The 24,338-nt window shown below is 35.5% G+C and overlaps 3 protein-coding genes across 3 annotated transcripts; 2 read left to right on the top strand and 1 right to left on the bottom strand.

The window, feature by feature from the left end:
- On the top strand, nucleotides 1-4,299 carry LOC121254575 (mitotic checkpoint protein BUB3.2). Its single transcript, XM_041154676.1, has 9 exons — nucleotides 1-304; nucleotides 439-569; nucleotides 1,087-1,169; nucleotides 1,895-2,161; nucleotides 2,639-2,714; nucleotides 3,262-3,342; nucleotides 3,589-3,667; nucleotides 3,755-3,855; nucleotides 3,941-4,299. The coding sequence occupies exons 1-9, from the start codon at nucleotides 185-187 to the stop codon at nucleotides 4,026-4,028; spliced, it is 1,026 nt and encodes a 341-aa protein (XP_041010610.1). The 5' UTR covers nucleotides 1-184; the 3' UTR covers nucleotides 4,029-4,299.
- A 996-nt stretch (nucleotides 4,300-5,295) lies between these two features.
- LOC121254573 (ATP-dependent Clp protease proteolytic subunit-related protein 1, chloroplastic-like) lies at nucleotides 5,296-24,337 on the bottom strand. The gene is made up of 10 exons (XM_041154673.1): nucleotides 24,326-24,337; nucleotides 8,854-9,119; nucleotides 7,492-7,607; nucleotides 7,122-7,325; nucleotides 6,928-7,032; nucleotides 6,715-6,777; nucleotides 6,421-6,532; nucleotides 5,969-6,030; nucleotides 5,719-5,901; nucleotides 5,296-5,631 (listed from the first exon to the last, which is right to left on the bottom strand). The coding sequence occupies exons 2-10, from the start codon at nucleotides 9,107-9,109 to the stop codon at nucleotides 5,545-5,547; spliced, it is 1,188 nt and encodes a 395-aa protein (XP_041010607.1). The 5' UTR covers nucleotides 9,110-9,119; nucleotides 24,326-24,337; the 3' UTR covers nucleotides 5,296-5,544.
- LOC121254576 (zinc finger protein ZAT10) lies at nucleotides 12,618-13,912 on the top strand. The gene has a single exon (XM_041154677.1). The coding sequence runs from the start codon at nucleotides 12,971-12,973 to the stop codon at nucleotides 13,724-13,726; it is 756 nt and encodes a 251-aa protein (XP_041010611.1). The 5' UTR covers nucleotides 12,618-12,970; the 3' UTR covers nucleotides 13,727-13,912.
- Nucleotide 24,338: the final 1 nt, after the last annotated feature.

Raw genomic sequence — 24,338 nt, 5'->3', positions numbered from 1 at the left:
CCATACCATCCGCCCACACACTCTTTCACAAGCAATTTCTAATTTCTATCTGAAATCAAACCCCCCAAAATCTATCTTTTTTTACTTTTCAAACTCTAATTTCCCTCTCTCAGGTCTCTCCAAGAACCCTACGCCCACCCTCACTGCCTCTTTGTACTCTTGGAGCAGGTGAGCCAATCACGGGATGACATCTGTCGCACCGCCGGCACCTGGCCGCGAGCTCTCGAACCCGCCCTCCGACGGCATATCCAACCTCCGCTTCTCCAACCATAGCGATCACCTGCTCGTGTCTTCATGGGACAAGGTTCGCCCTCACCTCCCCCTCACTGCCACCCGGCCGCCTTGCTCTTCTTTTTCTTCCACCATCTCTTCTCTCTAATCCTCTTCCTAGCTCACAATATTCTAAAGTTAGCTACAATCTCTATTCTAATTGGCCAGAGCGTCCGATTGTACGATGCGAGCGCCAATGCTCTGCGAGGCGAGTTCTTGCACGGCGGTCCCGTCCTCGACTGTTGCTTCCATGATGATTCCTCAGGGTTCAGCGTCAGCGCCGACCATACTGTGAGGCGGTCAGTGCTTTTTCTTTGCCCTGTTTTTCCTGTTCGGTTGCTGAGAAAGTGCGGGAACGGAAAATGAAGACCGAAGTTGTTGAGCACGAGTTCATATGTTGTACGGAACTCTAAACATGAAAACATTCACTCAACTGAGCTAAATACAAGGAATCGGGTCGCAATTGCTGTTTTCTGCCCTAATTTTTTTTCTGTCCGAATAAATGAGGGAACGGAAAAGAAAATGAAATCTGCGAAGCTGTAGGCGTCATGTCATAGGAAAGCATTTAGAATTTGATTGGCTGAGCTTGGCTCAATAAACACGTCTTTGTGGGTTAGAGTTTCAATCTATATCAAATTTATAAGATTAATCTATGACTTGCTTATCCTCCTCAATTTAGCTGAGTCATTGCATCGAAGAATGGAGATCTAAATATTTTTTAGATCATTGCTTCTATCAAATTTTTGTGGCCCAGTTTCCAATCTTGATTATTATTTTGGAGATTTTATATTTTTCGCTGTGGCATCAATGTTTCAGGCTTCTCTTTAGCTCTAACAAGGAGGATATTTTGGGAAGGCATGATGCACCCGTGCGCTGTGTTGAGTACTCTTATGCAGCAGGTTTGTTTGTGCAGTACTTGCATTCTCCTTTGCTTATTCAAATTTCTTCTTGTTGGTTTTTCTGTAATGTGATGATTTGTTTGCATGCAAACCAAAGTGTATTAAGAATGGTACAGATGCAGAGCCAAAAGGGATGATGCAGCGGAGCAATATGGGCGCAGGGTAGAAGACAATGTAACAGAATGTCGTTATTGGAAAGAAATTATTATTGTCCAATTCTTACACATACTCACGTACGAGTACCTACTGCTATTTATAGATACAAAGGAATGAGTAAAACAATAAAACAATTGTATTTACAGCTCACTATAACGGATTTATATTCCCCTGTTTGTGCATGGCACTTTCATCTGGTGGATACTTCTTCCTGCAACTATTTTCTTCCTGTAATCTCAACAAAGTGCAGTGGTTCAGATAATAGCAGAACATGTAAAAAAGTTGACAAATCTAAAATCACACGATATAAAAGCTTGAAAGGTGCTAAGTAATAATAACAATAGTAATAACAAAGCCCATTTATCCAGTTTTTTAAGTATGATCCCATGTCATTACAACCAAAGGGTCTTGACACCCCTTTCATCCTTAGAATGGTGATGCTATAGTCGCTATCACTCAAGTAATATTTTATGACATTTCACGTAGAACCGTTTCTTGTGTCATTTATTTGCCAATTCATGTTTATTTGACAATCCATGTAATATTTTCTCATCTGTTGAATATCTCAGGGCAATTAATCACGGGTAGTTGGGACAAAACCCTCAAGTGTTGGGATCCTAGAGGTGCAAGTGGGCAGGATCGCACTCTTGTTGGGACATACCCACAACCTGAGCGTGTTTACTCACTTTCTCTTGTTGGAAATCGATTGGTTGTAGCAACTGCAGGAAGACATGTGAATGTCTACGACTTAAGGAACATGTCACAACCTGAACAGCGAAGGGAATCTTCATTGAAATACCAAACTAGATGTGTGCGCTGTTATCCGAATGGAACAGGTAATTTTCTGACCTTATTAAGCAACGATATTTTCCTTCTTGCTGTCAGTGTCCCAAAATTGTCAAAAACCACTAGTTAAATCGCATTCTTCATGGTTAAACACCCCACTCCTTCCTTTCTTCCTCCCTCTCCATTTTAAGGCAGTTTCAGGTTCTAATCATAGAAAGGTTTGCAGTCAAGTCTCTTACACGAATTTGCAGCTACATTGGCAGTTGCTATTTTCTCGTGCCTGTAGCATATGAATTCATTTAATTGATTTCAACAAGTATATTTGCCGAGCAAGTTTTGGTATATCTATCTGGAAGGTTGTAATAAATCTCCTCTGTTATAGATAGAATAACATAGTGGGAAAATAGAGAGGCAAAGAGGACAATTCACTAGCTAGAAGCCTGTCTTTGGCCCCTTAGTTTGTTCATATGATATACTCTTCCTCTCTATTCGCTAAGATTTAATTGTGACTTGACTATTTTATGAAGGATATGCTCTGAGTTCTGTTGAAGGAAGAGTTGCGATGGAATTTTTCGATCTCTCAGAGGCTAGTCAAGCCAAAAAGTATGTACTGATCTTTGGATGGACCATTAAGAAGCATAAATTAATTGAATGATGTTCCCTGTTTTTGTAACTTTTTGCAGTTTTTCCAGCTTCCTTTGTGTTTCTGTAAAATTTGCTGCCTATTTCTGCTTTGGGCACTTCCTACTGATGCCTTATCAATTATGGTGTTGCTTTTTGTGTACTCTTGATTTCACAACTGAATGTACGTACATATACTTAAGTGATACAAAAAAATGAAGGAAGCCTTCCTAATTGGTCTGCCTCTGGTCTTCTCTATTTGCAAGTAACACTGTGTTACATCTTTGTGAAGTGTGCTTCTGTTAGTTTTAAACAATTGCTGGGGTGTATAGTAGATTGCATGTCATACATTCTGGTTTAATGAATTAGCATGGTCATGTTGTGTGCCATCGTCTGTGTCTTAACAACTCGGTAGGAAATGGCTGGCCTTTTTAATGTTACTGTTGTATGAGAATACAATCATGCCATTATGTTTTATTCTGCTGCACTTCTTCGTTTTGCTTACTGAAGATGGTAAAGCTTTATCCAGGTATGCATTTAAGTGTCATAGAAAATCGGAGGCTGGAAGGGACATTGTCTACCCAGTAAATGCCATCACATTCCACCCTGTGTAAGTTTTTTATATTCTTTGTGTATTGAATTAATGAATCTTTTAGTTGATGGAACGCATAATTCAAGTAGTGACTAGTCCATTCTTCTTCCACAAATCAAAAGCAAATCTGCAAAGGGAGTTGGATAATTCTCTTTGAACTGAGGTTGACTGACTGTGAAGTCCATGGCCTGAGATTAACGATAGTAGCTTCTTTTCATACAATTCAAGTAGTTACTAGTCTATTCTTCCACATTCAATCTGCAGCTATGGTACGTTTGCAACTGGGGGCTGTGATGGCTACGTGAATGTGTGGGATGGGAACAACAAGAAGAGGCTGTATCAGGTATAAGTTTGATTATGTGATGCTGGCATATTGTTTAAAATTGTTGGAAGCTTGAATTCATTTGAACTGCTGTTTGATCTTTTCCAGTATTCAAAATATCCGACAAGCATTGCAGCGCTTTCGTTTAGCAGAGATGGCCGCCTTTTGGCAGTGGCATCAAGTTATACATATGAAGAGGGAGATAAACCGTAAGATCAGCTCTCTCACACACACACACACACACACACACACAGTGACACACTGGCTCTAATGTGTTGTCTTTTCATTTGGCAGTCATGAACCAGATGCTATCTATGTTCGCAGCGTAAATGAAATAGAGGTGAAGCCGAAGCCAAAAGTCTACCCCAATCCTCCTGCATAACTGAAAATGTATAATCTCGTTGTTCCCATAATAATTGGGACATCTTTTTTTATTCTTTGATGTTGGGATGTGATGCTTCAGCTCTTCCTATAGCCAAGCAAAGGTTGATGAACTTTTCTTTTATCTTCGTATCCTTGACGATTTCTAAGAAACGAAAAGGATTAGGCCGCCCTTATTCAATCCTACTTTTGTAACATTAACAATAGACAGCTAATGGTTCACGAGTTTGATGTGTTAAAATGCTTTGAAATTCCACGCCAATTATGTTGGATGTTTTGAGTTCTATTAAACTCATAAATCTACGTGATGCATAGGAATAACTAATTTTATTTAATAAAAATAGTTAATATAATTTTGTATATTCTGAGACATTATCAAATAAATAGAACGTTTAAAATAGAGAAATGGTATTTAAGTTATAGAGTGCGCAGGCATTGCACATTCATTTTGAAAAAAGTGAATAAATATGAGATTTATAAGAAAAAATTAATTTTTTAACAATGAATTTTACTTTTTTTCAAAAGAAGTGCATAGCGTTTGTACAATCCATGATTTTATTTAACATTACGCTTTAAAATAATTAAATGTTAGCATTTCGATCTGTGAAATTTGATAAATGCTACTTATCATCCTCACACCACATCAAAATGTGATTTATTATTTTTGTCATTCTATTTATATATATTAATGTGTTTAAATAAAAAGATAAAAATAACAAATCATTCTGTTGGATGATATGTAGCAAAAATAACAAATCTGTGCAATAAAAGCCCAATCATTGAGGAGGCCCAAATCGAAGTGTTGTGACTTTAGTTGTGCAAGGACCGACTCGACCCACAAACCGCTGTTGTCTGTTCTTAGTAGTGATCGTCTGCCAAATGTGTTCTGTTCTATTTTGTTTTGCACTGAGGAATAAGAACTCGGACAGAGAGTGAGAGAGAGCGCTTAAGCCGCGTGCAAGGCTTGTGAATAACACTTAAAAAGTACAAAAGTAACCAAAGATAAGTGACCTATATACAAAATAAGAAGCCAAAATTTATTCTTGTCTTTTGGTTGCACAAAACTAAACAATCTCATCTCATCTAATCTCATATAATCATTACAACTTTCTCAAACTCCTATACAAAATATAATAAATAATTAGACTTTTTCAAGTCCTAAAATAAAAATAATATTAAAAATTTATATTATAACAATATCTTATTCAACTTTCAACAAAACATCTCATCTGAACTGTGTAATCAAACGAGGTCTTAATGTCTTTTGGTTGGGCAAGTGACTAAACATCACACATTCTGTGTCAAAAGGTACCACGTATGCAACATTTCAAAAAATAAAAATAAAAAAATAACGAAGAATTGCCCAGACTCCTGAGGTCACAAAAAGGTCCATTTTACCATTCTTGCATCATGGCTAGAGGCTCAACTGAAGCCAGCTCCTCCCAAGGCTTTTGATGATTACCAGCATCAACCTTTCCTTTCTACCTTTATGCTATGTTTTGCTACTGCTCTTTATTTTACCTAAATCCAGAGGGAGCAGCTTGCGGACCAACTCCAGCTGATCTTCTCGTAGCTCTTGATTGAGAAAGCATCTCATCATAATTCTGATCGGAAAAATTATATAATTAGAACCAGCATGGAGGCATTAGTGTTTATAAGCAAGCAGAAACAAAGAACAATGGAAACATTACCCTCTTCTCAAATGCAATATCCCTTGAGTCGATTATCTTGTCTGCAATGCCATAATCAATGGCTTCCTGTGCTCGAAAATATTTTGGTCGCTGGATGTCTCTAGCAATTTCTTCCTTGGGTTTCCCAATTCCTTTTGCTAATAGCTCAATGTAGTACTCAGTGTTTGCATCCAGCTCTTTGGCCTGACAGAAACTTGTCAAAGAAGCTCTCTCTCACACACACACGAACAGAGAGGGACAGAGCAAGTACCTTAATCCACATATCTATGGCAGCCCCGCTTGATCTGTTTACTTTTGGCAGATATAACTTCGCTGCAATTAGGGAAAAAAAAGGCCGAGGCACAATCAAACGAAATATATTGAGCTCAAAGGTATATGTTGAAGGCACATATACCAAATAAGGTCCAACTGTTTCAAGTATATGAGTGAATCAGCAGGCTGCAAGGTAAAGTGAAATAAACTGTAGTTAAAAAAAAAAAATGGAAAAATGGTAGACATCCCTCTAGTGGGAAAGAGGATGGGGAAAGCCTCAAACACTATGGATATGAATCTGGATAAAAGTGGAAAAATGATAATTGGATATGTTTTAGAGAATGAATGTGGAAGAACTAAATAAGTGACTCCTTCTATTGACCATTAATGCAGTAAAGGGACACGTATACAGCATCCTACTTTTGAACTTTAGAGATATGTGAATCATACTGGAGGAATTTGGCTGTACAGCACGAAAACCCTTAGCTCCTAGCGAGAGAAGCATTGCTGCTTGACCATATGCCATGCCACAATTTACAGTATAGACGTCTGATTTGACGTACTTCAAGCAGATAGTGAAAGACATGCATGCACAGGTTGAAAAAAATAGGTTAAACAACAAAACATAAAATGAAATATGAAGAAAATTGGCCTGTCAATGGGTCTGTTTTGTGAATCAGTGTCATTTATTTTACAATCATTATAGATGCAAAAAATACCAGATAGGGTTGATATTATACTTACAGCCATCATGTCAGCTATTGCATATGCCTCGGTTTCTGATCCAACAGTCTCCATCTTCTCATTCTAAATAGCATAACAGAAACAAAATGAAAGATGCACACGTTTCAATCAGAAAAGTAATTCAGAGTTTTGGACACTGTAAATATTATTTCACCAATCAGAATTTGGATATGGAGGAATATATAATTGAAAATAACACATTCCAATGCTAACCTGTGTCCCAGATGAATTTATGTATAAATATATAGGCTTTGAAGGGTTATCATAATCCAACCACATAAATTGAGCAACAAGGAGCTCAGTTACTGCTGGCACAATCTGCATAATGCAGACAAGAAAATATCAAGACAATTTAGATAAAATGAGAAGCACATGCCATTGTCATGAGACAGAATATGGTGGCTTACAGGCATGCCCAGATAGCATATTCTAGCATCTAAAAGCAAAGAAGGCAAATCAGGAGGAGCAGTTCTAGGTCTTCCATATCCTCTGGCTCCTCCACGATACATGCTTACGCTCATACTGTATTTTGAAGGACCCTGTTCACCCATGCCTGATAGACTCCACATCCCTCCATGGTCCAAATAGTTCTTGGCAGAAGAGATGCTTTCCTGCCAATAGTTGTCAACAAGATAAGGACCCAATTGAATTTGTTTTCATAACTTTTGGTTCTATAGAGAAGTGACTTCCAACAAGTATAATATATAATGAATTCTTTTTAGCATAACTTAATCAGCCTATCAGATGATACCAAGGAGTGCAAGAAGGGAGAAGAACCTCTTTAACTCTTTCCGACTGTCGTCGGACGGGATTATCTTCCGTCATGAACATGTCCATTTGTGAAGCAGTAAGGCCGTAGAGATATTGGGGTGCATTCTTGTAATTGTCCATCACTATCAATTAAAAAATGGACATGAGGATAAGTAGCAACTCGATTTTGCTATGATTTTGGATGAGACTAAAACATAAAGCAGCTTTTCAGTAAGTGTATCCTCTTTGCTTCAGTAACCAATCCCTTGCAATCTAGTTGCAAAAGTAGCAACAATGAACACACGGATGCCTCACCTAGAGTCCTAGTTTAATTTAAACATATCAGTAACTATCCCTACTCCTACCGCTAGTGATTCCAAGCTGTTGAATGAATCTCAAGAGCCATTTAGAGCACTCTTTGGTGAGGTATTCATAGTTGCTTACATTCATTGACGCATATAAGGCATCTCATAGATTCATGTACCTCGGCCCAGAAATTATCATAGGGTCATAGGGAAAAAAATTATTGCTCTAACAAGCACCCTATAAGTCAAAAGCTAGCCTCAGAACTAAAAGCAAGGTAGAAATCAATCCCTTTGAATAAATCTTGTATACACCGGTTCATGCCCTAAGCTGATGCTGATACCTCTGACAAATTAGAGGACCTATCACCACTTAGAGTTAACTTCCCTAGGGTCCGGGTTACTTTAACTCCCTGAATGGTCCGTTGTGATAATGTAACTTCTCTTAAAGCCACCCGACATTTCAGACAGAAATACGAAATAAATAAACTGGGGAGCTCCTTTCAAACTCATACTGACAACAGCACTCTATAAGTATCAGTATGCTGAAATTTTCACCAGAGGGCTTCCTACGTACCAAATTATAAGTTCGAAGTCAAAACCGTAGTCATCACCATCGATCAATGGTTAGTGGGAGAGCGACACATATTAAGCAACATAAAATCACCGTGATTTTAGATAAGGGCCACGCACAAATTTCCTCGAATTGCGCGGTTGGTAACTAATACCTAAACGTAAATAAAAATATCTCACACCCCACTATTCATAAAACATTGCACTCTAATTATCAGCTCTCCAAACTCCAGCTTCAACTTATTTAATGATAAAAAATGAAATATTTAGGTTATGCGACTACTATTCTATCTACATATAACGGAGCATATTTTCTTCCCATACTAGAAACCATCAGAAAGAAAAATAAAATTACATCTCAAGAAATAAGTAATATAAGTAAACACAAAATTTACTCGACTGAGCAGAATGTAATTAATCCCAAAAAAAAATGAATTGAAATTGGCAGGAGCAAAACCTTTAGAAAAAATGGTGTCTTCGAAAATTTTAAAAAGAGGGAAAGGGAAAGACTCACATCCATCTTTGATATTTTCTTCCCTGAAGTGCTTGGGGATGTGTTCCAAGGACTTGGCAAGTGGGGAGATAAAGCATCTTCGAGCCGTGCTTCTCCTAGTTGGGTGAACGATTAAAGCATAGAAGAGCTTGGTGCCGTGAAGGAAAGGGGACTTTTGAATCCCAAGAGAAGTACCCACTTTCCCAAATGCTCGAGGGTCCTCGACGATGGACGACGAGGTTGGAGCTGAGAGAGGGCAGAGCAGCGAGGTGGCCATAGAGAGAGAGTCACCGCTTCACGCTGCAGGAGGCGTGTGGATGGGTGTTTCTGTACCGCTTTGTGACGCATAGTGGAAGCCCACAACGAATGGATTTATGGGCCCGAATGGAGCCTCTCCTAATACAATCAAATTAACGAAGCCTTCAGTTGTCAGGCCCAACCCAAAAGTTGCAAAAACCCATCTTTAGTTGAGGCCCATATTTGAAATGACTGATTTATTATTGCACATAATAAGCTGAGCAACGAGTTTGCTGAATATTGGGTCGACAGTCAATACGTACATTAAAACCTTGACCAAAACGAGAAAACGAGACTTTAGATTATCCCAAGAGGAAAAAGTCAATGGAAGTTGCTGAGTACAACTTTGATTTGCGTGAGTTAGAGATTAGTAATTAAGTGTCAAAGATGGATGTATGTAAAAGACACAAGGTTTGACTGTTCCTCCACCATGAGTTTGGTCTTGTTGTGCGGGTGAACAGTCGGCAAGTCTCCTCATTTTGGCCTTTAGGTGAAAAAGCAAAATGGGCATTACTTAATGCTTATAAACTTAATAACGATGGAAAGTGATTATTATGTGATCATGAGTCATGATTTCATCACCCCTTACGTTGATCTTTCCTTCACCAATTAAGGAGGAGCTTGGAAGAGTCGTAGCAGGGAGTACTCTCTCTAAGACGACTTATGAATAAATTTTCTTGAAGTTTCCGTTTCATTTCCTGGGAAAAAAAATCATGGACTGAAAGGAATTAATGATCAGGTCCTGACTGCCATTTCAATGCTAAATACAAATAACCACATTAGTGAAAAAATGATTCTGCATTTCTTTTTAAACAACAACAAAAATACTGTTCAATCAGCAGCCTCACTTGTATCATTTCTGCACTAAATTTTACGGCAGGGAATAAAATTAAACGATAAAACTCCACAAAACTTTGACGCCACACCTAAATCACAGAGCCACGTACGCTTCGTTTATTTATAGTTTGTACTGATCCTATTAGGGTGAAATCGATTGCCTTGCTACTGGATGAGAGCATCGATAGCAGCCAGCATGAGTCACGTGCACGAACCTTTCTGATTTTCCTTTTTCTATTTTGCTGAAAGCAAATCTTTACTCCATGTTATATATCGCACTATCATCTTATTATATAAGATGTAATATATTTATAATGATAAATATATCAGATTTTATATAGTAGAATAAAAATAAAATTATAGTGTGATTTACATAATTTTTCATACATATATATCTTAAGAAAAATTCTATACACTATACTACCATTCTACTTTCATCATATTATGACATTTTTATCACAATGAAATGATAATAAAATGTGTTATGTCTTACATAATAAGATAAAAATGAAATGAAAATGTAATATAAAACATTACTGCAGGACTAATATATGTAAATTACATTGCTCGAGTAGTTCCTCCAAGAAAGAGGAGGATGAATGCCTTATCGTACATAAAATTAGAACCATTATGAATTTGGCTGCCATATGATCTGTCCAATGCCAAAACTATATATTCATACAGGACGCGGATCATCGATATCTATTCAACTCATTCATTTATCTCAAAAATTTTAAAATGGTTTAAAATTCGGATCATAGGAAACAGTATGGAGAATTTCCTAAGCATATTCAAGGCATCTGAATGCTTTTTTGTCCGGAAAGCATGCGTTAAAGCTAAACCAAACTTCGTAGACTTTTGTATTCTGAATTCTCTGAACTCAAAATTAGGTGTGGATCCGAGTAGTAGTAATAACGTGGCAAAGTGAAGCATCGGCAGTAACCACATGGAAGCATTAGATGAACTCCCAACAAAAAACGGACGGCCTGATGTGGATCGTTTTTTAAATTGCTTGTCGATCATGGCAAACACGTAGGTCGTGACAGTAGCCAAAAAGAGACGTCAAGTGCCACGTGTCTGTTGCTTGCGGTAATGTCCGACGCTTGGTGAAGAAGCCACTTTGGTTGTGTATCAGTACACTCTTTCCAGCGGCACACAAACAACTTGTCCCTTTTTTTTATTCTATAAGAAACCCAGAACTCGAGAATCGAGATACAGTTTTTTTGTTTTGTTTTTTTGGTAATACAGACAAGAACGAGGATAATACAAGTAATAACACGTGGCTAATAGAGGATGTTTCTTTTCCTACAAAGTTGTGCTGTCTTGCCACAGAGCACACCAAGTAGGAACTACCAAAATATAATTCTGCTCGAATTCAAGGTCCAGATGGAAGCAAAAGATGAAAATATATAATATAATGAAGGACGCGACACCGTTAGCAGTTATTTCTGTTTCCAAACCGCTAAAATGGCGCTTGAGCAAGCAGGCGGTGAGATAAAAAAACAAAAAAACAAAAAAAAAAAAAAGCATAATTTGGATAGTAAAAATAAAAATGATATAAGTTTCGCGCAAAATTTTATAAAAAAGTAAATTTTATTTTTTTAAAAATAACTATGTGTTCATGACTGATACCTGCATATGTGCTTTGTATATTAATATATTTATATATATGACATAATTTAATATATGATTTTCATGTGCCTGCAAATAAACAAAGACTTGCATTTTATGGAGATGATTATTTTTCTTCTTCACTTGGGCTCAACCTAGTCAACTATAGTTTTAGCAGGAATATTAACATTTTAATGTAATTTTAATCGAGAAAAATTAATTAAAAAGATACTTAGAGCCCTTTAATTGCAAGTAGATCCTCTAGATCGTAGTAAATCTTTTACATTATGGGAAGAAGCGTGTCCAAATCACGTAATTAACGAATTAATTAATATGCCTTAGATATTGTGATATCAACCCCTCTATCTCATATAGTTTTGAATTCATATTTCATTACATCACAGCTCACGAAATAATAATACTGATTATAATAAATAAAGAAAAATTTCTCACTATCTGTTCATTACTATTTACTAGGCACCAATTAATTGTGACCTAAATGGTAGAAATTTCTATCTCCTAAGATTTTTATTCTAATTTTCTTTTTTATCTAAAATCTTATTATTTGTAATTATATATTAAATGAATATCCAATTAATATATATATATATATATATATAGGGGGCGGCTACTATGCCGCCCCATTTTGACCGCTGGGCGGTATGCCCAGCGTAAAATTTTTTTTTTTTTTTTCATATTTTTTTAACATATTTAAAAAATAAAAAAAAATACACCAATACACTTAAAATCACTTCCTTAACTACTAAGTAAAAAAAAAAAATTGACTAGTGATCATATAGAGGTGTCAAGTTGGATAAGCAAAGTAGACTTTCTCATATATATATATATATATATATATATATATATATAATCCAATTTATTTCTCTCATGCTCAATAGTCGCAATGGCGAAGTCGTGACATGGCCAACAACAGTAAGTGTGGTCAACACGCCCCCCTAAGAGTCAAGACCCAAAGTCGGTCTACCCATGCCTTAATTTGTTTATAAATACAAAATATCCGAGTAAAATGAATTGAGATCAGCAGGCGTACATAGTTTTGACTTGGAACAAGTCTTCTCTCGGGGAGCTCAGTCACACCACCCCACCATCACTCCTACTCCCTTCCTCTTCTTGTAGTTATAGTTGACCGACTTCACTTCCAGCTACACCAACTCACCCTCCCCACCTTCTCTAGCATCCATTCCGATTCCTCCTTTATATATACCACAGCCATCTCTCCCATATACTCTCACACCACATATCTCTTGCTTGCTTACTCTTTCCAACACAAACAACCACTTTTATTCTCTCTTTGCTTGCTTTCTTTCCTTCTTTCTCTGCTCTATTGCTTCCTTTCTAAGTAAACCCACCCATCTCTCAACAACAAAGAAAGATGGCCTTAGAAGCTCTGAATTCTCCCACCACAGCCACTCCTTTCAACTATGAAGACGACGTTGAGCGTCAATATGTGGAACCATGGACCAAGAGGAAGCGCTCCAAACGACCCGCTCGCATCGAGAACCCGCCAACCGAGGAAGAGTACCTCGCTCTCTGCCTCATCATGCTTGCCCGTGGCGGCACCAACCCCACCGACAGTGAGATTACACAACAAAAGCGCTCGCGGCCCGAGCCGCCGACCTTGAATCTATCTTACAAGTGCACCGTATGCAACAAAGCCTTCCCTTCCTACCAAGCCCTCGGCGGCCACAAGGCCAGCCACCGCAAGTCAGCCTCCGAAGCCGCCAACGTCGACACCAACAACAACCACCCATCAACTTCCTCCTCATCCGTCGCCGGCACGAGCGGTAAGACCCACGAGTGCTCCATCTGCCACAAGACCTTCCCCACCGGCCAGGCCTTGGGCGGCCACAAGCGCTGCCACTATGACGGCGGCAACAGCCACAGCAACACCAATACCAATACCAATACCAACGCCAACAGCGGCGTGACCTTCTCGGAAGGTGGCGGCTCCAGCCTCAGCCAGAGCCACCGTGGCTTCGACTTGAACCTACCGGCCTTTCCAGATTTCTGGTCCGAGAGGAAGAGGAGCCAGCTTTCGGCGGAGCAAGAAGTGGAGTCTCCTCTGCCCACAAAGAAGCCCCGCTTGTTCTTGATGAGTCCGGAAGACCTGGTTTCCGCCCAAGATTGATTTCAAGATAACGTGAATCGCAGAACTTCAAATTTTTTGTCTATCAATTCTCTTTGAAACAGTGTTGATTGTTTAGGCTCTGTCTCGTCGAATTGTTTCTGTACATTGAATTTGTTCTTGTTTCTGAAACTAGCAATCTGCAATTATTGATTTTTATTTTTTTAAATCACATTATTCATTCATTCATTCGTTTCCATATAATAATCGCGTTACAAATATTTTGGGTGGATGAATTTTCCTCCCCATTATTTTTTATTTTAATTTTATTTATTAGCTTGAAATGGTCGAGTATTTGACAAGATTAGCTTCCACAAATAAAAAAAATCTAAAAAAAAAAAAAGAAGAAATATTTACAAAATTGATTTCTCTCGTCCAATTTATTCCAAGTCCATTTTGTTGAAATTTTCCCGTGAGGTATGCGGCATGCATCATGGAGAGCTGGCCGACCGACCGATTGACTATAGTTAAGATCAAGTCAAGTTTTTTTTTTTTTTAAATAAAAATAATATTGGTCGAGGGGTACTGTTTGATTATTCCTGGGACATGAAAAATCAACTGAATCTGGAGTCGTAGCCGCGTGAGCAGCGTAATTACAGCAGGCAGTGCCATTGTGGTGGGGGATCTTTTGCAGTCTTAAGAATTAAGCAGGAAGCAGCCCATGTTAATTTACGCCTCTTTTGTTTTTAAGAAATATTTTATCTTATTTTATTATTATAATTTTTTTAAATTTTCACATAAAATAAAATAAATAATTTAATTTTTTCAAATTTTAAAATAAAAATAATATTAAAAATATATTCTAATAATATTTTATTTAACTTTTTAATTTTAATCTCATCTCATCTCTAAAAGCAAAATAGCTTTTAGATATAGAGTGATAGGCTCAAGCCATGTGATTCCTGCCTGCCTGCCTTTAATGTACATGTTGACAATGATTATACATCTCCAAATCTTTTCCGTGGCTTTTGGGGGATCTCATTACTTAAGCCTGCTAATTAGCACCATCCAACGTACCACATAACTTTATAGTTGCTCTTCATTCTTCTGGGAGTTCCATATTAATCTGTTTTTATGCATTTGTCTATCGTGAGTGAGAAATTAACAGAGTTCAAAATCTGTAGTTTTGAAAAGAATACATGCTATTTTCACTCAAAACTCAAAGACTGCTCATTGGTGTCGGGACACGGACACGGACACGGACACAGACACAGACACTCACTTCCAGCTTGTTTTATTTACAGTAAGGTTTTTACTTTGTCTCTTTTAATTTACAGTTTCGGGATTAGAAAAGAACGGAATATGTCTAAAGACATTTCACTTCCCAAAGAGTACGAGAGATGTAGCCCGAAAGTCCCCCGAACAGGTAAAAGTATTTTTTTATTTTTTATTTATTTTATTTTATATATTTTTTTAATCATTATAAATATTTATAAAAAAAATAAAAAATTTACAATATTATTAAAAAATACTTTCTTAATCACTAAATTAAAAAAAAAATGATTTTCGGGACACATTTTCGGGCTATATCTTCTGAACATTTAGCATTTCTGCTTCCCAAATAGTACTCTCTCCATTCACGATGTCAAAAAGTTAAAAGTCTTAAAGGCGACAACTTCAAGACATGCAAGGTAAGTTATCAAATCGGTCCACTTTCCCACGGAAATGGCCGAACACTACTACACTTATACACGTTGTCGTTGAAGCAAAATATAGAGGTTTAAAGGGCAATTATAAGCTGAATAAGTGTGCATGTACCGTGTTGTTTTAAAAGCAGCCTACTCGTCCAAAACGCGGACTTGACAACGTACCCACATTTATATTGTTCCCTTCTCTAGTGAGACAACGAGTGTGTGAGTTGAACGTCCTTTCTCAACTAATCTGTCAACCACACTTTAATAAGAGTGTACAGCTTGATCTATAAACGATATTGTATAATATGATTTTTTTTCCCTTCCAATGTAATTCATTGTAAAACTATAATTAATAATTGGAAAATGACACTACTACTGTCGAATATGTGTCCACTTATATATTTTTATTTTTATTTTTTTAATAGTTAAGAAAGTAACTATTACTAAATTTATATTTTATTTATTTTTTTCTTAATGGTTCAAAATGTTTAAAAAAATATTAAATATTAATAAATAAACAAACTCATTTGTATTCTCCTTTAAAAGTCACGACTCACCCTATCATTATCCTTAATAATTAGATACGGTAAAAGCTAGTCAGTTAGAGTAAACTCTCGTTTGGATTGTAAGATGGTCTAATCTTATCCCATCTTAATTATCTTATTTCATTCAATCTTATCGCCACATCTAAATACCACAAATATAAACACTTTTTAATTTTAAAATTTCAATTTTTTTATCTAATCATTACAACTTTCCTAAACCTCCAAACAAAACATAAAAAATAATTTAATTTTTTCAAATCTCAAAACAAAAATAATATTTAACAATATTTTAACTTTAATGTCTGAATTTAACATTTTCTTTCTATTTTCTTAAAAATTCCATAAAACATTTTAACTCAAACTATTTTACTATTATTTACAAATTGGTCATTTCATCTCAACATCCAAATAAGGGCTAATTCTTATATGTGATCTTACCTACCTAGTTAGCTTATTTCACTTATAATGTCCTGGAAAACTCTTTTGATGTGCCTATATTTTTCGATCATGCATTGATCTGGTCCAATTCTTATATATATGTGCCGTCCAGCTAGTACGTAGTTAATTTTCTTTTTTATTTTTCTTTAGAAAAATTATATTTATAGACTTATAGTGTAAAATTTGCAAGTAGAAGAACTATTGTGGATAACCCACAAACAATGGAGCAGCTCAGAATTAATCGGTGTTAACAATGCTGATTCCTGTACGTATTAATTGTTTGACATTTTTCCGATAGCTTATAAGAGTACGAGAACATGAACCCAAAAAAAAAAAATACATGAATATATATAACATGATGATCGATCTGTTTCGCAAAGTGATATGAATCGTATTCTTTAATGCGAGGATATTCCTCAAAATGACAAAAGCGTGATAAGATTTTATTGCTTGGACCGTTTTAACACGGTTTGAGAGATCATATACGCTGATCAGAAACAAGGAGGAATAAAAAGAAGAGCGGTGCTACTCGTTCATTTTGACAACTAGTTTAAAATTCTATTATTATTTTTTAAAATATTTTTAAAAAATATAAAAAATATATCAATACACTAATAGTGATTTCTTTAAATATTACCTAAAAAAAATTAAAATATATGAAGTATTAAAATGAGTGAATAAATGAAGCGGATAAAATAATATTTTTCTAAAAAGAAATAAGAAGTAGCCGTGTATATGTTAATCTAGCCATGTTCTTTGCGTGTGGGAGGGAAACTGCGTGGATGCGTAATAGAACGGAGCTAATTATAAAAAAAGAAAAGAAAAACAAGGTTCTGAATGTGAGAGGATAATGCGCGCTTCTACTGTTTAAAAGAACACAGAAAAAGAAAAAAGAAGCTTTAATTTTTTGGTTCACATTGATGCAAAAGCTTCTTTGAAAGACGCGAATTAGAGAATATCCCAGTGAATTTTTTTTTTTTTTTGAGTTATTAAGGAATTATCAAATATTAGCTGTGGATAAGGAATTAGATATGTTTATAATGAATTAATAATTATTTCTTATAAAATCGATTTTATGAGATAAGTTATGTCAATAAATTGATTCATGATATCAAAACACGCCACGTGACGATTAATACATGCCACGTGACGATTAATGGGGGCTAATGAGGGCTACCCACATTGTTTATTTCGTAACAAGGAAAAAAAATATTGACTTGTATTTGAGGGAGGATGTTGAGGAATAATTCTCGTGATAAGATCTTAGACATATTTATAAGAAATGAATAATCTTATCTTATAAAACTAATTTTATGAGATAAATTAGATCAATAAATTTCTCCAATAGTGAAGGGATTATTCAATTGTACGTAGGAAATAATATGAGAAAATATTTGAACAGAAACGTCAAAGAAAACCACGTACGCTTGAATTGTTCATGACATGTGTGCATACGTCATTAATCACTCACATATATATATTTATGTAAGCTGCAGCATGTGATCTGATCATCTCCAATATTGGCTGTTTCTTTCCCTAATTTGTTACCACATTTTACAAGACTAATTGGTATATATTCGAAGCTTTTGTCTTTTTACCATATCGTACTTTGGCATATATAGACTATAGTCACCATAAGTTTTATTTCTTCTGATTGGGCGACTTTCATGCCTGGTGGCTTCCTAAGTTGCATGAATTAAAGACAAAAAGAAGTATATGCAAATTAATCAGTCATCGGCACCCAAAGAAAAAAGAAAAAGAAGTAGGTCAATATAAATGCAACGTGTTCAATAACATGAATGAATATATAGTTGACTTTTTTTAACAGGGCTGGATCCCGTCTAGTTGGGCAGCTAACAAAGTATTGTAAAGAGGACGGCTGATTTTTTCAACAGCCTAGCCATACGTCCGTTCAACTCGAACGTAGCTTCTCTGCTATTTCCCATTATAATTAATAACTAATACATAGCCTCAGGAATGTGATACTGTACGTACTTATAGCCATGGCCTTCTTGTTTGGCAGGCGGTGAGAGATGGCCAGTTTTGTGGAAATGACTAAGATCAGGGACTTTTGTGGATGGATTTGAAGTGCAACTTGTCCTTACTTTATATATTGCTAGTGGCAAAACCATTAGGTCAGCTTAAACGATAATTAACACCTTTTTTTTATAGATCGGAAGAGAACAGTTCTAAATTTAATTAATTCATAATTTGGGACTTATTTTGGATAGTTTTTCTTTTTTCTTTTTAATTGACATGAGTTCTAATGTCTAACTAAACAATGAATATGAAGACAATCGTACCTTCATGAGTAGTTGAACTTCTGACTATATATATAGTTGAACTCAATGAATTGGACCGACCTCTTAATATTATACAACACCACCAAAGATTTTTATATGTACTAAAGTTAAAAAAACGTAACAAATCATGCAATCATGCATGGTTTTTCTTTCTTTCACTAATTAATCCCCCTTTTTTTTAAGATAAGAAGCTGATTCAATCTCTAATATATTTTAAGGAGAAATCAGAATCCTAAAAGATCTAATTGGATCCGGGGGATTAATGAAGAGAACTTGAAAATATTGTCCATTGTTTTGTAATGAAAACGTGCATTATATATATATAAATTCATAATGTCACGTCCTCTCATCATCATACTTTTGTTGCCAAATGCTTGTCCAATAGCATCACTACAATGACATGTGTCTCGTTGTCTGTGTATCAGTGTATGTTATTGATCATCAGAAATAGAGAAAGAAACGGATTATTTAATGTTCGATTTAGAAAGGCTAATTATATATGATATTCCTCCTCTGGTCATGTATAAAGGCTATATATATATATAGCACTCGATGAGAATGGCAAAAGGAAATACCAAACCTAGAACATTCACTTCACTTGGGCCACAAACTTGGTGGCACTTGAGTATCAAACCTAACCATAATGGGCTGCACTGACCGTTTAGGCTGTTGCATGGTGGTGGTAGAAGCCCTAATCATCCTTTCCAATTATAAGTACATGCATTCTGACAAAAGCATAAAGGGAAAGCCAACCTTCACAAGCCTCTGGGCCACACAGGCACACACTATTTAGGCGTGACAACGTCAATTTCTCTATTATTGGGTTGCACTACAGATTTTTATTTTTTATTTTTTTAAAAAAAAAGCTACTCAAAGTATGAGAATTCTGTGGAAAGTTCAGTACTTCTTTTTTAGCACTTGCCGGAGGATTCTATGGTTAGGATATCTTTACAAAAATTCTTTTCATCAGTTACTATTCATTATTCCACACTTTACATTCAATAAAAAATATTCCTATATTACAAAGAAAAAATTATAAGTATAATATGTGAAAGTAAATAGTAACTAATATATAGAAATTTTCCCTCCCAATATGTTTCTATATATATTATATAGCTTTCATGGGCTCGGATGTATAGCTTTCCCATATTTTGGGGTGTTATCTGTTCTGAATCTCCATTTAATTAGGACCTCAAATTCTTTTCTCCTCCCTTTTTGCATACTGTCCGGTCCCACTTCCTCATGAAGCTCATCATAGCCATAAACTGACCATCACAATCATATCCGAAGAAACTTTCGGCCGAAAAAGAGCCCCCAAGTTAATCTCCGTGTCTAATTTCTATCAACATTTTTTGGTGCGATTTTACTTGCCATGCATGCATGCTCTCACATATATATGGTTGCTAATAAACCTATATATAAATATAAGTGCTGAATATATAGTAGACTTATTTCCCATCACTAAAACAAATTCAATCAATGTCTCCCTCCCTAGCTACCACCCACCCCAATTAAGCCTCCTTTTCTTCCAAAATCCTAAGGAAATAAAGTAGTGATTACTCATTATGGGCTGCATGCATTTGTATTCGTAAGATCTTAATTAATAGCCGAAGTCCTATAGCTAGCTGCTACGATAGCTTTCATAATTTCCATTCAACGCTTAAAGTCCTATATATTATTACTTCGTCTGTTTTATAAAAGAGAAGTGCTATACGGCATATAGTGTAGTGGTGCACACAATGCATACACTACGTGGACGCCTCTCATCCAATTGTTTTTTTTTCTTCCTTTGGCTTCTCTCTCTCATCTCTCTCTCACCAGCGTCTCTCTCCCGTCTCTCTCTCTCATCAACTCTCTCTCATCATCTTCGCTTTCTCTCTCATCTTTGCTCTCTCTCTCATCTCCACTCTCTCTCTCTCATCTCTGCTCTCGGTCTCTCTCTCTCTCTCTTCTCGCTCTCTCTCGGCTCGCTCTCTCTCATCTCTGCTCTCGCTCTCTCTCTCATCTCTGCTCTCGCTCTCTCTCTCATCTCTCGTCTCGCTCTCTCTCTCTCTCATCTCTGCTCTCTCTCTCTCGTCTCGCTCTCTCTCATCTCTGCTCTCGCTCTCGCTCTCTCTCTCTCTCTTATCTCTGCTCTCTCTCTCTCGTCTCGCTCTCTCTCTCATCTCTCGCTCGTTCTCTCTCTCATCTCCACTCTCATCTCTGCTGTCGCTCTCTCTCTCTCGTTCTCTCTCTCATCTCTTCTCTCTCTCGTTTTCCCTCTCAAACATGTGGTGTATATTTTGACACTTAATGTGTGTAAAATTGACTTTAATAAACAGTGACTTCTATATATAATATTTCTTTATGAAAATAGACTACTACCTTTTCGAAGGACCACAGTCTGAAAGTGCAGAGGTACGCGACCCACATGGATTAATAATTTATACGTACGTACTGATCTTGTGTTTTCGTATTCGATCTGCTAGCTTTTCTTATATATTGGCCGTAGAGCTAGCAATTAATCCGGAATTAATTAACATCATGCGAAAGATGCTTAAGCCAATGCCGGTGGTGGTCCGGATCATGATCATGTTGCACTTATTTCCGCTTCGAAAAAGGTTGCCATTTTTATCAATGATTCATCAGCAATCTTCTACTTTGACGCAATGCCATTTTGATCTAGTATTCGTTGTTGCATGCATATATATATATATATATATATATATATATATAATTACTGTAAATTATGTGGATCGATGGTGTGCCAACACCGTCGATGATCAAGATTCAAGACCAATCCAATGGTTGTCATAATTAAGCAATATTTCCATTTTCAATTAATAATTTAGTTTTAGTGATTTCTTTTTTTTTTTTTTAGTATCATAGTATGACAGTGGTGGCCATGTGCATTGTGTTGGCTAATCAAGCAATAATAGTACTATCTATCATGTAGTCATGTGTTCTTTCTCCCCCTCCTTTCCCCTGGCTAGTACATATATAAGTATATATATATTGATGAGTTTTAAATTTGGTTACTGTTTTCATTTACACATGCTGCATATTTCTCTTTCTTTTATTCTCCTAATTTAAGTACGTACGAGATACAATATTAAATTAAGAAAACTAAACTTGAGAGCAAGAAATATATAAGACTGTAGCGAAAGCAGGGACTACGGGGTCAAAATAGATGTGTAGTCTCAAAAAGAAATGGTCAAAGTCGAGGCAGGCGGGGGTTGGCTCTTTAATTTTATAGAAATGATATTTATAGTGATGTAAAAGTTTTGCGCATCTTTTAAAAAAAAAAAGATAAATATGAAATTTACGTAATAAAATTAATTTTTTAATTATAAATTTTATAATATTTTTTAAAATATATCGGACTTATACATTTTAATGCTGTATATAACATTGTTTTACTTTTAATTTTTTTTTTCACAGCTAGCAGATAATCGGAAGCTAGTGTGAGATATTCTTTTGGAAATAATTATACACATTATTTCTACATCATATATTATATATAATTTTATAGTAAATATGTAGTATATGAATGATGAATAGAAGAATTTAATTAATTTAATAAAAAAAAATATGTGTGATGTATGGTATAAGATGATATTATTTAATAGTGTATTGATAGATAATTAAATTATTTTATGTCTAATATTAGACATCACGTGGGAAACAGCTTGACAGGTAGAGAGTACTTGTCTCTAGTTGACTTGTTCTTATCGTAATAGCCCCACCACATACTCGATCGACTACGTACATATTCGATCCAAACTCGTCTTAAAATTCAAGCAGCAGATTTCTCACCAGACAGACAAACAAACATAAAAAAATAAAATAAAAAAAGAAATTTAAACTGGCTCAAAGTAGAAGGAATCGAGTGTTCCTTAAGAAATGGGTCTAGATTCATTGCTCTTGATTGGCAGAGGATCAAACACTCATAAAGTAGCCTATTGCAATTACATTACATACAGTACTTCTCGATCTCTCTTCAATCAATATCAAATCAAATGATCAAAGAGCACACATTTTTTCATTCGTCTATCCAAATTAATAAAGACGACTACGTTAATAATAATTGCCGCATCAAGATTTAACTCTTCTTTTTTATTTGATTTTCAGTAACATTATATAATATCTTTCCTTTACTACTTCTGCAACTAGGAAAGAAAAAAGAAGCTGTCTAAGTTGACCGGTTGGTATAGCTTTAGATAAGATGCTGTGATTAGAGAATAGTGGTCACTTTGTCTCTCACTCAAGGAACTAGCTGCTAGCAACGGAGAAGCTTGTTATTCGTGAACCATGTTGGAGAAGAAGATCAACCTCAATGATCAGCACCTAAATGATCAAGTGAAACTGGAATTGGCTTATGTATTCGTCCTACCCAATAAATAATTTGCATGCACTTGCACCCGGCCTGATTATTTATAGAGACATCCATTTCTTCTAATAGGAGGAGGGAGATAACACCTTATAAAGATCAAGATGAGTTAATTCTTAAACTATGTGGAACTTCTCAATACTATTTAGCATGAAAAGAGAGGTTTTTCTTTTGTTTTTAACGAGAAAGTGCAAAATAGACAAAAAAAAAAAAAAAAATTTAAAGAAAACTCTATGTGCCTTATCTCTCTTTTTCTTTTTTCACGACGGGTTATATATAACATGATATATCGCATTTACGTGCCAGCTCGCATGCAAATATTACACTCATGAAACCATTATATATATTCAGAAAAACTTACGAAGAAATTAACTGGTTATATTAATTAAGAACTAAAAAAGCACTGATCAATATATATATATATATAGGCTTTGGAGGTATTATCATTCGAATACAGTGAAAGAATAGGGAATATCCAACTTTGATAAGATCCTAAAAAAGAGCATGTATATATATATACACATGATCTGTCTCAATTAGTAGCAGACATTGATAATTATGTTTAACTAACCTAAAAACCAGCAAAATAATTCACATGAACATCATATTATACTGTGTGAGGATGCTCATCAAGTTGCTCAACGATAGCTTTTTCGAACGATAGCATGGGTATTGTCTAATAATTACTAATGAGTTCCATAATATTTCGTGAAAATTAAAAAGAGTACTGCTAGAGCCACCACTGGTGGCTCCGCTGGGAGCCTGGCATGTGTTTTTTAATGTGTTTTTTTTTTTTTTTTTTTATAGAAATTTTTTTAATATTTAAAAAAAATAAAATAAATTTAAAATATTATTAAAAAAATACTTCCTTAATCATAAAGTAAAAAAAATTATTAAAAAATACTTTCTTAATCACAAAATAAAATAAAAAAACTTCCTAATTAATGAAGTATTTTTTAATGATATAATGAATTTTTTTTATTTTTTTTTAAATTTAAAATTGTTAAAAAAATATATATAAAATTTTTTTAAATAAAATATATAAAAAAATACACATTAATGCAAGCGGTAATTTCAGCTAATTTCAGCAGAAACTGGGAGTGGGATGTTTAATATATTTTTCAATTAAAAATTACGCAGAAAATGTTTTATTTTTTATTTTTACATTTCGGAGTGCTAGCGAATTGAACTTCGACATGTTTTAACTCTTTTAAGCTCACAAAATTTTTTTGTACAGTTCGATCAATCACTCTTTTTAAATTTCCCGATGCCACTGGCACCACCTCGTCGATGAAGAAAGATAGCAGTACGAGAGCGAGAGAGAGA

This window comes from Juglans microcarpa x Juglans regia, chromosome 3D, assembly GCF_004785595.1.
Source record: "Juglans microcarpa x Juglans regia isolate MS1-56 chromosome 3D, Jm3101_v1.0, whole genome shotgun sequence".
NCBI classification, from domain to species: Eukaryota; Viridiplantae; Streptophyta; class Magnoliopsida; order Fagales; family Juglandaceae; genus Juglans; species Juglans microcarpa x Juglans regia.
This window is presented reverse-complemented; position numbering and strand designations above follow the sequence as displayed.

Coding starts and splice junctions, on each gene's coding strand:
- LOC121254575 (XM_041154676.1), top strand. CDS start 185: ATGACATCTGTCGCACCGCCGGCACCTGGCCGCGAGCTCTCGAACCCG. Junction 570..1,086: donor GCCGACCATACTGTGAGGCG/GTCAGTGCTTTT, acceptor TCAATGTTTCAG/GCTTCTCTTTAGCTCTAACA. Junction 3,668..3,754: donor ACAAGAAGAGGCTGTATCAG/GTATAAGTTTGA, acceptor GATCTTTTCCAG/TATTCAAAATATCCGACAAG.
- LOC121254573 (XM_041154673.1), bottom strand. CDS start 9,109: ATGGCCACCTCGCTGCTCTGCCCTCTCTCAGCTCCAACCTCGTCGTCC. Junction 7,033..7,121: donor TATGCTATCTGGGCATGCCT/GTAAGCCACCAT, acceptor TGCATTATGCAG/ATTGTGCCAGCAGTAACTGA. Junction 5,902..5,968: donor CCATAGATATGTGGATTAAG/GTACTTGCTCTG, acceptor AGTTTCTGTCAG/GCCAAAGAGCTGGATGCAAA.
- LOC121254576 (XM_041154677.1), top strand. CDS start 12,971: ATGGCCTTAGAAGCTCTGAATTCTCCCACCACAGCCACTCCTTTCAAC.